This window comes from Galeopterus variegatus, unplaced genomic scaffold (assembly GCF_000696425.1).
Source record: "Galeopterus variegatus unplaced genomic scaffold, G_variegatus-3.0.2 Scaffold8286, whole genome shotgun sequence".
Classification (NCBI taxonomy): Eukaryota; Metazoa; Chordata; class Mammalia; order Dermoptera; family Cynocephalidae; genus Galeopterus; species Galeopterus variegatus.
Genome location: NW_007734397.1, coordinates 7,998 through 22,571, shown reverse-complemented (window position 1 = coordinate 22,571; position 14,574 = coordinate 7,998). Strand labels below are relative to the sequence as shown.

Sequence of the window (14,574 nt, the reverse complement as noted above, 5' to 3'; positions counted from 1 at the left end):
ACGGATCGCAACCCTCAGTGTCGCCCCCGTACCGGACCGGGACCGGCAACAGGATCGCAACCCTCGGTGTTGCTCCCGCGCCTCGCTCAGCCAGTGAGCGGGAACCAGTCTGTATGTGGGATCCGAACCCTCGGTGGGAGCGCCACCGCACTTCCCAAGTGGCGCACTATAGCAGTGCGCCACCGGGCCGGCCCTGGATTTTGGTTTTGAATGAAATGGCTACTTCAACTCCATTCCGAAATTATAATTGGTTTGTGAGGTATTTTTTTTCCTTTAAATGACTCTAGACTTTTTTATTTTGAAGGTAACAGATGTTGGTTGTAAAAAAGCAAAAAGTTATAATTCAGGTATAGAACTTGAAATTTTCTCCCCACTCCATCTCTATAACCATAATTCCAGTCCCCAGAAGTATTTTGTTATATATACTGCCAGAATCACTTCCATGCATATATAAACATATATAAGAGTACTTCAAAAACTTTGTGGAAATTAGAATTAAAAGATAATACAAATCTTTCCATGAACTTTTTGAAGTACCCTCATATGTGCACAAGTGTAATATACACATATAACATTTTATGAAATTATGTTATATATATTGTTTACCTTATTTTTATCTCTTAATAGAGCTATCTTATTCTTTTCGTATGCTACATTTTGTTTCATCATATTGATATACCTTAGTATTTTAGCCAGTCTCTTATAAATCACACTATTAACATTTTTAAATTATTTCAAGCAAATCACAGTCCTGCAAATATTTCTGCATTGGGGGATTGCAAGTGGAGTATGTGGAAGGTAGGAACATAAGAATAGCTATTCTACTTTTTTCATTTTCTCCCTCTTTACTTGGCTTCTAATTCAGGGTTAGGGGTTGTATAGAAGAAATATGAATGGGAATTCTGCCCAGGGAATTATCCCTTTTGAGAAAAATGTGAAATTTGGTAGGAGTTTACATCTGTGAAAATTAATTCTTAGAGTGGACTAAAAGTTCTCATATGTATTCATCTTTTGGTTTTCAGATAGGTGCTTCTCTTTTTGCCACAAATATTGGCAGTGGCCACCTTATCGGCCTGGCTGGGATAGGAGCATCTTCAGGTATTGCTATTGGGGCCTTCGAGTGGAATGTAAGTAATACCTTTTGCAGCAACTAATCTCCTCAGCTGCTGCATATCGCAGGGTGGGTATCAGAGGGTGCGTGAAAGATTTACAAATATCAAAACTTACACATATCAAGACTTACTTTATCATTGTCCAAATAAAACTCATAAACATAAAAACTTGCTTTCTTCCTTGAGCAAATATTAGAAACTTCTTGATAAGTCATGGAGGAAAGGAACCAGGTCTTTGATTTTCCAAAAGGATTGTGCTAGTTTTCATGGTTCTTAGTGAATTAATGAAGAGACAGAGAATGTTTATGTTCCAAGGATCACAGGAATACAGTGAACAAAGAACTGTTAGGAGACTAGTCAGGGAAAAAAATTATATTAACATTTAATTATATATATACTATATATACTGTGTGTATATATAGAAATTCAGATATGTGTACATATATATCTGTATTGTGTATGTTCTGTCTTGCAGTACATATTGAGAATGGGTTCAACTGAGCTCTTTGAGATATTTGGCTAGTTACTACAATCTCCTAATTAATCTCCCAAGATACTGGATTATTTATTTAAGCCATGGAATATATTTGTTGTGGGAAATAGAATTTGTTCACCTAAATTATAAATGAATTTATTAGTCTTGGGTTATTAACCTATCTCTATATAAATCATTTGGCTTTTTTTTTGATAAACCAGAAAGCTTCATACTTTCTGAGTCTCATCTTTTTTCTTAAAGACTACAAAAGATAAAGAATACTTCTATAAGCCCAAACATAATAAGAAGTGCTGTTTTGGGGGGGATTGGGGTGTGTGTGTGTGTGCGTGTGCATGTGTGTGTGTGTGCGTGTGCGTGTGTGTGTGCGCGTGTGCGTGTGTGTGTCACAGCTGACTGGTAGAAGGATCAAACCCTGGACCTTGGTGTTGTCAGCACTGTGCTCTAACCAACTGAGCTAACCTGCCATCCCCAGAAGCCCTGTTCTTTACCACTATTTACCTCTCAGGATTTTCAGGCATCTTCTTTATATATTCAACGCACCTTACCTCTTTGTAAAGAAAGCCAAAGCCAAATTTAAGACTTAATTTCACTTGTATGAAATTTTAATAAAGTTTCTCTCCCTTTTCACTGAATGGTTTCTGATTTTTCTATTCCTTTTTTTAACTGTCTTTTAAATTTAATTATAAACCACCTTTATTTGTATCTAGAAGTAGGCAAACAATAAATTAAAAATAATTACCTTGAAAATTGGTTCAATTAACCTCCCATTATTAAGAATGCACCCTTTTATAAGCAAAGATTATGTGCCTGTAAGTTAAGTTCATTGTGCTGGAAGGTATATGCTTTGTAAGGTCCCCAGTAGCGATACATTTGTTAGACTCAGATGTAATAACTGAGCTTGCATCTCCTTTAAGAGCTTGGCCTTCATGGGACCTTGATTTAACTGTTCCTTCTTCTTGGTTTCAGGCTATATTTCTGATCTGTAGTCTTGGTTGGATATTTGTTCCTATTTACATTAATGCTGGGGTAAGTGTCCACTATCAGTTACTCCATTCTCTATTCTCTATAATATTTTTTCCTATAAATATTGCTTGTGTACTAAAAACATCTGGAGGACAAGTTAAACCTCTTGGTCTGATCCTTGTACTAACTACTCTAAATCCTGAGATGCCTGAAGATGTATATCTGAGATGTAATCCTGAGATGTATATCTGCCTTGGGTAAGCAGACACCAGTAACTGCTGTTTCACTCTGGACCTTACTCAAGAGTTCACCTCTTAAGGCTTTTATAAAAAAACATTTTAAAGTTTTATTTAAAAATAAGACCTAAATAAAGAGAACAAATATGTTAGTGACTGGAAGACTCAATGTACTAACAATGTTAGTTCTTCCCAAATTGGTCTGTGCATGAAATTTAATTTCAAACAGGGTTTTCTGAGGAACTCGACAAGCTGATTCTAAAATACATGTTGAAGAGCAAAAGAATAAGAATAGCAAAAATATTCCTATCAAAGAAAAAGAAGGACTTTCCCTACCAAATATCAATACTTATTATGAAGCTGTGATAATTAATACAGTATGCAGGGATAAACACACTGACAAATGGAAAAGAGAAAAAGCCCAGAAACACTCATATATATGGACACTTGACTTATGACATTGATGGCATTGCAAATCACTGAGGAAAGGTGGACCAATGGATTATCATATAAAAAATAGAATTGGATTTCTACTCTACATAAAAATAACTTCAGGGTGATTAAAGAATTAAATGAGAGGAAAATTTTTTAAACTTTTGTAAGAAAGTATAGAATATCTTTATATCCTTGAGTTAGAGAAAGATTTTTAAATAAGATTTTCAAAATCCCTAAACCTTAGCTGACCACTAATGTACACATGCGTGCGTGAAACCCCAGGGATTCCAACCAGTATAAGGCAGAAACTTGAGGGAGAGCTCTCTTGGAAAGACAACTGTACCTGGTGAGATTGGTGAGTTTACTGTGCCTTTGACTGAGTATATTCCTTAGCTCACACAGTGTAGGCAGTGAAAAGCAGAAGTTTTACCAGTTTGAGGTGTCAAAGGACAGAACTGAGGACTGACAAAGCAGCTGGAAATTTAAATGGGGAGCTCCAGAAATAAGGGAACCAAGGAGAGGGTTAACCCCCAAATCTGAGTATAAGTTTTGCCCAATCCTTGGTTGACTACCAAACCTCACAGATGTGGGGGAAACCCATGGAGGACCAGACTAAATTAGCAGCAGCTGGAAGCTGAAAGAATGATCAGAAACAACATCTGCTACACATTGCAGGGTGGATATTGGGGGTGGCATGAAAGATTTTGTAGTGTGAGTCCAGGCAAGTTGTTGCCTACTAAAACAAGAAATAGCAATCCCCAGAAGAACAAAACAGATTCTAGGGTCCTACATTGTATTATTTACAATGGCCAGTTTCCCACCATGAATTATTAGACATAAAAAGAAATGGGAAAATAAATGTGATCCACAGTCTGGGAGGAAGAAAAGCAATAAATAGAAACTGAGTGGACACAGATGTTGACGGAATGGACAAAGACTTCAAAGCTGCTATTATAAATATGTTCCAAAAAGTAAAAGAAAATGTGATATTAATAAATGAACAAACAGGACCTCTCAACAGAGAAATTGAAACTAAAGAAAAGAAGCAAATGGAAATTTTAGAGTTGAAAAGCACAGTAACTGAAATAAAAAATGCACAAGAGGGGCTCAATAGCAGATTTAAGATGGCCAAAGAGGAAATTGGTGAATTTTAAGGTAATAACAATTACCTAAGATAAAGAATAGAGGAAACAATATTGAAGAAGAAAGAGTAAAACTTCAGAGATCTGTGATGCAGTGTCAAGCAGTCCAACATACATGTAATTGGAGTCCCAGAACGAGAAGAGAGAAAAGGAAGCAGAAAAAATTTTTTAAAGCAATAATGACTGAGAATTTGGTGGAAAATGTTAACTTACAGATCCAAGAAAGTTAACAAATACCAAGTAGAATAAACACAAAGAAAACCACACCTACGTACATCATAGTGAAACTGCTGAAAGCAAAAGAAAGAGAAAATCTTGAAAGCCCTAAAAGAAATATAGCACATTACATGCAAGGGAACAATGATACACTCAGTGGTTGAGTTCTCATCAGAAACAGTTGAGGCCACAAAACATTTGAATGACATATTCAAAATGCTAAAAGAAAGAAAAACTGTCAACAAAGAATTCTATATTCTGTAAAAGTATTCAAAAATCAAGGTGACTTGGTAGGTAATGATTCCTTAGATAGGACACAAAAAGCACAGACTGTAAAGAAAGAAATTCATACGTTAGACTTCATTGAAATTCAGACTTTCACTCTTTGAAAGATATTGTTAAGAAAATGAAAATCCAGGGCCGGCCCGGTGGCGCACTGCTATAGTGCGCCTCTTGGGAAGCGCGGTGGCGCTCCCGCCGAGGGTTCAGATCCCACATACAGACCGGCCGCTCACTGGCTGAGCAAGGGGCGGGGGCAACACTGAGGGTTGCGATCCCGTGGCCGGTCCCGGTCCGGTATGGGCGCGACACTGAGGGTTGCGATCCATTGCCGGTCACGAAAAAAGACAAAAAGGAAAAAAAAAAAAAAAGAAAATGAAAATCCAAGCTAGAGCCTGGGAAGAAATATTTGTCAAACTTATTTACAATAAAACACTTATATCCAGAATATATTTATAAAAATTTTTAAAAACTCATAACTCAGTAAGGTTTTTGTGTTGTTGATAATTCTTCCTATATGATGTCACAAGAAAAAGGGTTGAACAGATATTTCACCAAAGAAAACACAAATGGCATATAATCACATGAAAAGGTGCTATCATTAATCATTAGAAAAATGCTACTTAGAATAAGATGCCACTACGAACTCCGTTTTGTATTTTTTTTATGAGTTGGTCAGTTGGATGTGGCCACATGAGGAGACATGGGAGAGGCTCAGGAAAAGTAAAGTTTGTTATACTCAGAGGTCCTAGAGACAGGAGGCAAGGCACACAATGCAGGGCCATATGGGTGAGACACCAGGGTGTTCAAGAGGCAGAAGACAGAAATGAGGGGAAAGTTTAGGCCACTGCCTTTATTGAAGTTTCCTAAGGAAAGGCAGAATAAACAGTTTAGGATTGGCAAGTTTGAATAATTTCATCAGGCTTTAGACTGTAGGGTGGTCTCTAGTTGCCTGGTACCTAGCCCTGAGATGATCAAGGCAGAAGAATATTGCCTTCTGGGGTGTACGGGCTGGATAGAGGAGGCTTGGTTCTGGATTTCGTTAGTTTGCATATCAAAGGCATGTTCCTGGCCCACTGTTATCTTTAAGAATTAGCTAGTCTATGGAAGGTCAGTCTCTCCCAGCCAGAAAGGTCTTTTAAGATGTCAAAACAGGCTTCCAGTCAAGATGGTGGAATACATGGTCCACAGCATCACTCTCTCCCACAAATCAACCAATTTACAACTATTAAAAAGCAATGACAGCCAAGCTAGGGCCACTAGAGTTCAGGGAAAGAAGAGGAGAGACCTACGAAATTCATGAAGGCAGGAGAAGCCACAATGAGAGAAAGAAAGGATCACTCCCACCATTTTGAGCCTCAGCCACTTCAAGGCTGGCCCTGGTGAGCACGTGGAGCAAGAACTAGCAAAAGCCGCAGCTGTGCCCTTCATATGAAGTTGCTTGGAGGTGGCAGGGGAGAAGAGGGCCTTAGTAGCCCCTAGGCCAGCAAGACCACTGACAGGGCTCCCATGGACCACATAGGAGCGAGGAGCCACAACAACTGAGAAAAGGAGCCACTCAGAGGCTGGTGAGTCATCCCAAGGGACCGGCACACAGCCTGCCCCCTTCGGAAGTGTTTGGAATGCAGGCAGTGGGGGAGACGGGCCCACTGAGGGAACATTGGGGCACAGCATGGACAGCTGATCTTCAGGGCAGAACCACTCAGTGAAGACTGATCAGGGATACAGATCTGCAAGGGGTGCAGTTTGCTGAAAAGTCTCAGGTCAAGACCAGAGTTTCTGCACAAACCAGGTGTACCAGACCTCACAAGACCCAGAAATACATACAAAGTCAACAATTAAAACCTGAGCTGTGCAAAAAGCCTTCTCCAAGGAATCAGCAGCAAAGCAACAATTTAGCTCAACTACAGACCTCAAGTGCTAGTCCCCACAGGAAGTTCCTCCATTTTAGAAGTAAGCAAATGACAACGAATTAGTTCCAGTGCAGAGTTTAAGTAGTGGGAACAGCAATTAATACAACACAGAACTGAAAGAAAAAACAAAATACCCGTAGATCAGAGGCAAAGTTTGATATTAGCTAGTAAATGTCTCACATCACCAAAGAAAATCTATAAAACCTAGAAGTACCCCTGGGCTCCCAAGCCAGGAAGCAGGGAGGGCTGGGAGCCTCAGCCATGCCCCCTGACATCTGCATCCAGCCCAGCAATGACCAGCCATGGCTGAAAGCCCCCTTGACTCCCCTGCAGGAATGAGAGGGGTGCCACAGACTTCAACCACAACCCACCTCCTTCCTCCTCCCACCCTGTTTCCTTCCCTCTTCTCCTCTCCCCCTCCCCCTCAACTGCTCCACAACATCTTAGAATGTAAAAAAATATATTAATAAATAAACTTTAAAAAAAGATGTCAAAATGTCAGAAATTTAGAAATTTTTAAAATATTTAAAATGCACACTTACTAGAATGGCTAAGTTTAAAAAAACTGACACTACTAAAAGTTGGAAAGACTGGAGCAACCGGGACTCTCATAATATTTCTCCAGGGAATGCAAAATGATTTGGCCAGCCATGTTGGAAAACAATTTGGCAGTTTCTTAAATTAAACCTTACAACGCAGCCATTCTACTCATAGCTATTTGCCTTAGAGAAATGAAAATATATGTTGTTTTGCTGAAAGTTTTTACTTTCATTTAGGTTCAGAGGATTCATTGGTAAAAGAAACCACTCGTCACACTAATAAGCCAGTTTGTGATATTTATTAAGACACAGCAATAAGCAAGTAAGCAAAGAAAGCAAGATTATGCAGGCATATTAAAAAGAAGAAGAAAAAATAATTAAACCATGTTTATATCACCGAATTGGGGAAACACCTACATCTAGACCCAAGCAGTGCTTGGAAGTCCTGTGAACAGGGATCTGGAGTCCCAATTGGGATTGTCCCAGGCAGTGCATCCACTCCATGTGTGAGACTTCAAAGAGTGGTTTGGGGAAATCCTGCTTATATCACCTGGCTGCAGACTGATAACATTGGTCTGTGTGCAGACATGCAGCCGTGGTTATTTTATTAACACTTGGATCTTTTCTCACAAGTCTTCGGGATGTTCTTCAACCCTGGGAACTGGCCAGGTTCCCAAAGTCCAAGAAGCTCCAGGACTTACTTTCCTTCTTATCTGACAGTTACCAAGAACCTTGCCTGCACATAGTTTCTGAGAGTCTGGCACATAGCCTGTGCAGGGTCATTCTTCGGTCAGAGGCCTAGCAATGCCTCTGAAGCCTGAACAAGACTATAAGATTTAATTTTCCCAACATATGTCCACACACAGATTTGTACATGAAGATTCATGGAAATTTTATTCATAATAGCCACACCTGGAAATAATCTAAATTGCAGTAGGAGATGGATGAATTCCATAAGATGTGGTTATACTACTCACCACAAAAGAGGAATATGCAACAACATGGATGAATCTCAAAAACATGCCAAGTGCAAGAAGCTAGACATAAAAAAGTCTGTACTGTATGATTCCGTTTATTTGAGATTCTAGAGAAGGCAAATCTGTGGTGACAGCTGATACTGGTTGTCTGAGACCAGGTGGTGAGTGAAGGTCTTGACTGCAAGCCCTAGGGGGTTTTGTGGGGGTGTTGGAAATGCTTTATATTATTAGTATAGTGGTGATTACACAACTGCATACATTCACTCAAACTCATCAAACTGTACTCTTAAAATGGGAGAATTTTACTGTGTGCAAAATTATGCCTCAATTGAAGCTGTTGATTTTTTTTTTTTTAATGTGGAGAGGGCATCAAAAATTTGAAAAGCTCGTTTACCATGAAGTATAACACTTGCAATTGTGAAGCCATAAGCCCAGAAAAACTACCTCGAAATGTGACTGTATTTTGAGAAAAAGTCTTTAAAGAAGTAATTAAGTTAAAATGAGGCCATTAGAGTGGGCCCTAATCCAGTATGACCTTATAAGAAGAGGAAATTTGGGCACAGACAAGCACAGAAGGAAGATGAGTTGAAGACACAGGGAGAAGACAAGCCATCAACAAGCCCAGGAGAGAGGCTTGGAACAGATCCTTCCCTCAGGGCACTCAAAAGGAACCACCCCTGCTGACACCTTGAACTTCTAGCCTCCAGAACTGTTAAAGAATACATTTCTATTTAAACCACTCAGTCTGTCCTTCTTTGTTATGGAGTCCTAATACAAGTAGTGAGCATAAAACAGCTTAGAACCTTACTGAAAAAGAGAAAACGTGCTGTATATGGCAGTATATGATTTAGAGCCAAATGAAAGGTGAAAATAATAAAATCTATAGTGTTTAGAAGAGGGCATATGTTCCCTGTGACCCAGGTAAGTTTTCAAAAAAGCAGGTGGAATTTGAGTTAGAACTTAAAATAGTAGACACCTGTGAGATTGGTGTATGAGAGAACAAGAAGATAGGACAGAAGGTGAGATGATATTCATTTAACAATTATTTATTCACATACCACAAGCCAGGTACTGTGCTAGCATCCAGGAGTATAGTGAACAAAGAAGGCCTGTCCTTCCCTCATGGTGTGCACAGCCTATGATAATGAAGAAATGGAACAGGCTCTTTTGGGGCCCCAGCACACACACCGGTAGTGTTGGCACGGGGACAGGTTGGAGAGCTGCGGAATCAAGTTTTGTCTCCCTTGAGCACTAGCTATCTTTGTAGTGTGTGGTAAAGCATTTGATTTTGCTCTATGATTATGCTATAAAAGTGACCTCACCGTTAAATATTTTCAATTAGCTGGATTTCCTTCTGCATTCCGAAGATTGCACAGGAAGCTGGAGTCCGTGTTCCTTGAAGACGCAGTAGTGCCTCTCCTTTTTTATTTCTCCCATTATGCTATAAAAGTGACCTCACCGTTAAATATTTTCAATTAGCTGGATTTCCTTCTGCATTCTGAAGATTGCACAGGAAGCTGGATTCCGTGTTCCTTGAAAACGCAGTAGTGCCTCTCCTTTTTTATTTCTCCCACCTTAACAGATGCCAGAGGCAATAACCCCACATCTTGTATTCCTGGGCCATTGGCCATGTCTCTGTGACAACCGGCACTTTGTGGGCAAGGCTCATCCCCATGGGTCTGCCTCTTCTGCACTCAATGTCTGATGGTAACTTGTCTTGTTGCTTGTACAGGTTGTGACAGTGCCAGAATATTTGAGGAAGAGGTTTGGTAGCTACCGGGTCGAGCTTCTCTTCTCTGTTTTGTATTTATTCCTGTATATCTTCAGTAGGATGTTGGTGAGTTACATAAAAGCCAGCACAAGAAAGAGAACCCCTTTCCCAAAAATATCAACAGGCAGGATTTAGGATTATGCTAGATTTATCACTACACTTTACTGTGGAGCTCCATAAGTACTGTTGGCCTCTGCTGTTTAAGCTAGAGTAGAGAAAAAATAGCTTAATAATATTTTGCAAAAAAACAAAAGGCATCTTCTTTACCTCCCAAGCCTAGGTTACATGTCCCTCCTCTGTATTCTCAGAGAATCTTGGGCTTACCTATCTCATATCGTTAGATAATGTGCTTAAAACAATCCGGGAGTTTCCACCACCCTTACAAGAAAATTGAAGCTCCTTGTTATGATTTTGAAGGACTGTCCTGCTCGACCCTGCCTACCTCTCTGGCCTTATCTCCTTATTTCTTCCCCTTTACTCACTGTACTCCAGCCACACTGCCTGCCTTATTGATTCTCAAACACAGCAAGCTTATTCCCACTTCAAGCCCTTACACTTGCTCTATACTGTACCTGGAACGTTCTTCCCCCAGATTTTTGCATGGCTGACTCGGCATCATTCCTTGGAAGAGAAATATCATCTTCTTGGAGAAGCCTTCCAAGGATGTGCCTAGTCAGTCTCTACTCCATTACTGTTTTTATTTTCTTTGTAATTCTTACCACCATGTAAGAGTAATTTATTTGCTTATTTGCTTATTATCTTTCTTTCCACTTCAGTGCAAGGTCCTTGAGAGCAAGGTCCTTGCCCAGCTTGTTCACTGTGTCACCTTCTGTGCTGAGAACATGTTTAGCACACAAGGCACTCAGTAAATGTTTTTTGAATAATCAAATGAGTGGCATTTCTCATACTTCTTGGAAGATGCCTATTTAATGGTCTGTCTCCATGAAACATAAGCTCCTTGAGTAATAGTAACTGAGTTTTGTTAACCCTTGTGTCTTTTGAGCCCTGCTGAGTGTCTACAACATGGTTGGCATTCAATAAACATTTTTAGAATAAATGGCTAGATGAATCTCTGTCTCTTGTGTCTCTGGCTTTGAAGACCAGAATAACAAAGCAAGAGGTTAGCTAGTTAAATCATGTGCAGATGTTTCAAAATCAGTATCAACTAAGCCAGGGGTTGGCAAATCCGGTCTGTAGGCCAATCTGGCTAATGATCTGCTTTGTACAGCAATTGAGCTAACAGAGATGGTAATGTGACCTGCAAAGCCTACAGTATTTTCCATCTGGCCCTTTACAGAAAATGTTTGCTGAGCCCTGAGAAGCTGTCCCCATTGCCTTTCCCCTGTGGCAGAACTGCAGGAACAACTAACTTCCTGATCACACTCCCCCCTCTGAGGCTCCAGAGTGAAAGAGGCTAAGTTGTGATAATTGGGGGAATTGGGTTAACTGAAGCCCTAAAGGTACTGACCTTGGCTGAACTCATGGGGCACAAGCTTTGTGCCCAACACAACTTGAGTAGACTTCACCTGGCATCCACTGGTGGTAGAGTAGACATGCTAGCTGGGGGCCACTTCTTGTTTCCAAGGTCGGTTTCTTTCTGAGATCATTGTTGATTCAGTTGGAAATAAAAGTGCAGCCTGCTGACTTTTTACTCACTTCAGTTGGAGATCTGCTATGGTGTCATGTTCCTGAGGATAGTTTGGAGGATGGATGTTTACCAGGCCAGCCTGATCTTATTGACAGTTGCTGGCATTTATACCATCACAGGTGAGCTTGCTGTAACCACACAAGTGTTTACACTGACACAGCACTCTACTTAATGGAGTCTTAGTAGACATTGAAGCAGTGGTCTCCAGCTTTTGTATTTTCCTTAAGTCTGTAGATCACATTGTTGAGGCCTGAGGGGACCAGACAGTGAAAATAACAAAGGCAGGGGTACCTAAGTGATATCCTACCACTAGAAATCAGATTGGGCTGGCAAGGTCTCTCCCAGGCATCTGAAAGGATGTTTTAGTCCGTTTCTGTTGCTTATAACAAATACCTGGAACTGGGTAATTTATAAAGAAGATAAAATTTATTGTTTGCAGTTCAGAGGCTCGGAAGTCCAAAGTTCAGGGAATATATCTGGTGAGGGTCTTCTTTAGTGGTGCCTTTACAGAAATTCAGGGGTGTCACATGGCAGAAAATGGCACAGCAGAGAGAGAAAAATAGCCCCTCATGCCCTCTCCTTTTAAAGCCCTCAGTACCACAACCACTACCATCATTAAACTGTTGTGGGGTGAATGCACAGAGGAATCCAAGACCGGGGTCAGTGTTGTAGTTTTATAGCTCTTTATTTGAGTGTTGCAGCTCTTTGTTCAGTGTTACAGCTCCTCTTTTTGCTTGCAAGCAAAGAGAGCACTGGGGAGCAAGAACTCCTAAACCAGTGTCTCCCAGAACAAAGGAAAAGACCCCCTTATATAGCGTAAATTTCCGCCCTTTTCCCTCCCAGGTTCCCATTCAGGTCCTCTTATGTAAATGAGGGATGCTGTCCTGCTAATTTGGATTGGCTGATTGTGGGACACAGTCCGTTGGTCACTTTAGGAGCCTAGTTTACCTCTGGCCCCTAGGGGGTGTGAGACTGCCGTTATCTCATAGAGGGCAGACCCAGAAAGCAAGCAGGGTAAATGGCAGGGGCCAGAGTCTGCAATGGAGCACAGAGTTTCTAAAACAGTTTCTCAAGTGGAAAAGGGAAAGCTTAACAATTAGAAAATGCTTAGGGTTCCCTGCAACAAAATCATCAACTTAATCACCTTTTCAAGGTCCTGCCTTTCAATTATCATATAGGATTTCCCACCCTCAGCAGTTACAGCAGGGATTAAGCTTCAGTGAGTTTGGGAGAGACATTCAATCCACTGCATAGAGACAGCAGTGGTCATGTTTGGGGTGAGGCAGGACCTGATACCACAATCACCAGATAACAGAGTGGGAGCTCAGGAAGGGAAAGCAGCAGCCTTAGGACACCTGGTCAGGCCTTTAGATGGGATCTTTTATGTAGGTAGTTTTGTCCTAGGTAGCCTCTGCCTAGGCTTTGAGAATAGGAGCTGTCCCTACTCATTTTTTCCANTCTCAAGTGGAAAAGGGAAAGCTTAACAATTAGAAAATGCTTAGGGTTCCCTGCAACAAAATCATCAACTTAATCACCTTTTCAAGGTCCTGCCTTTCAATTATCATATAGGATTTCCCACCCTCAGCAGTTACAGCAGGGATTAAGCTTCAGTGAGTTTGGGAGAGACATTCAATCCACTGCATAGAGACAGCAGTGGTCATGTTTGGGGTGAGGCAGGACCTGATACCACAATCACCAGATAACAGAGTGGGAGCACAGGAAGGGAAAGCAGCAGCCTTAGGACACCTGGTCAGGCCTTTAGATGGGATCTTTTATGTAGGTAGTTTTGTCCTAGGTAGCCTCTGCCTAGGCTTTGAGAATAGGAGCTGTCCCTACTCATTTTTTCCAGCCACAGTGCAAACCTCGGATGCTGGTACATGTCCCTGGCAGTTCACCAGAGTCCAGGTGGAGAGCATCACAGTAGGGAATGGAATGCACTTAATCAGTGGCTCACAGTGTCAGGGAGTGGGAATTGGATTTTGCTTCCTGGGGGACATTTGGTAATGTTTGGAGACATTTTTGGTTGTCACAACTGGGGCGGGGGGTACTAGTGACATCTAGCAGGTAGAAGCCAGAGGAACTGCTAATTGTTGCTCCCAAAGTGAGCTTTTGTGATTAAAGGTGAACATTCTGGAAAACTATCAGACTTTCATTCATCAAAAAAAATAGGAAGTATCGGGAAATTGGGACATAGAAGGGCAAGATAAGAATGCAACACAAGATCACAGAGGACATTAAAGAGAAAAAACAGAATGTACCCAAACTAAGCATAAGTAGTTGTAAGACCCACTGATTAAAGGGACCAAAAGTCTGTATGTGGACATCTGAGAGGAAAAATATAGAGAGAGTAGGAGATGCAGAAGTAACTTTCAGCAAAGAGTCAAATGTGGCTTTCATTTCTCATTCTCCTTGTCTATTCAGGTGGCTTGGCAGCTGTGGTTTATACTGATATCTTACATGCTGGCTTTATACTTTTGGGATCAATCTTGTTAATGGGTTATGGTAAGTAAAACTTAAGAAGACTGGGAACCGTGAGTGGAATCTTCAAATCTAGAGCTGTCTAGGGCCATCAGCACCTTCACCTCACAGATGAGACTAAGGCCCTCAGAACCCAAGAACATTGTTGGAGGTCATGCCAGCCTCAGGTGGGAAGCAAACTTCTGCTCACTGCAAAAGAAAGAGCAATCAAGGAATAGGATGGGGATGACAGACTCTAATGTTTTGGTTTACTACACTCATTCCCACCTCTGGGCCTTTATCCCTTCTCTTCCTCTCCAGTTAGAAGCTTCTTTTCTTGTTGTCCACTCAGTTAAATCCATCTGCCAAGGTCAATGGATGATCCACCCC

The 14,574-nt window shown here is 40.9% G+C and overlaps 1 protein-coding gene across 1 annotated transcript in view; it reads left to right on the top strand.

The window, feature by feature from the left end:
- Positions 1-789: 789 nt before the first annotated feature.
- The window catches only part of LOC103608314 (sodium/glucose cotransporter 1-like), a gene marked incomplete at its 3' end in the record, with an annotated part of 19,884 nt that continues 6,099 nt past the window's right edge, over positions 790-14,574 (top strand). Inside the window, exons 1-6 of the mRNA XM_008592759.1 lie at positions 790-798; positions 1,023-1,127; positions 2,575-2,634; positions 10,041-10,145; positions 11,741-11,846; positions 14,149-14,229. Of these exons, the coding sequence (XP_008590981.1) occupies positions 790-798; positions 1,023-1,127; positions 2,575-2,634; positions 10,041-10,145; positions 11,741-11,846; positions 14,149-14,229 (466 nt within the window). The remainder of the gene's footprint in view (positions 799-1,022; positions 1,128-2,574; positions 2,635-10,040; positions 10,146-11,740; positions 11,847-14,148; positions 14,230-14,574) is intronic.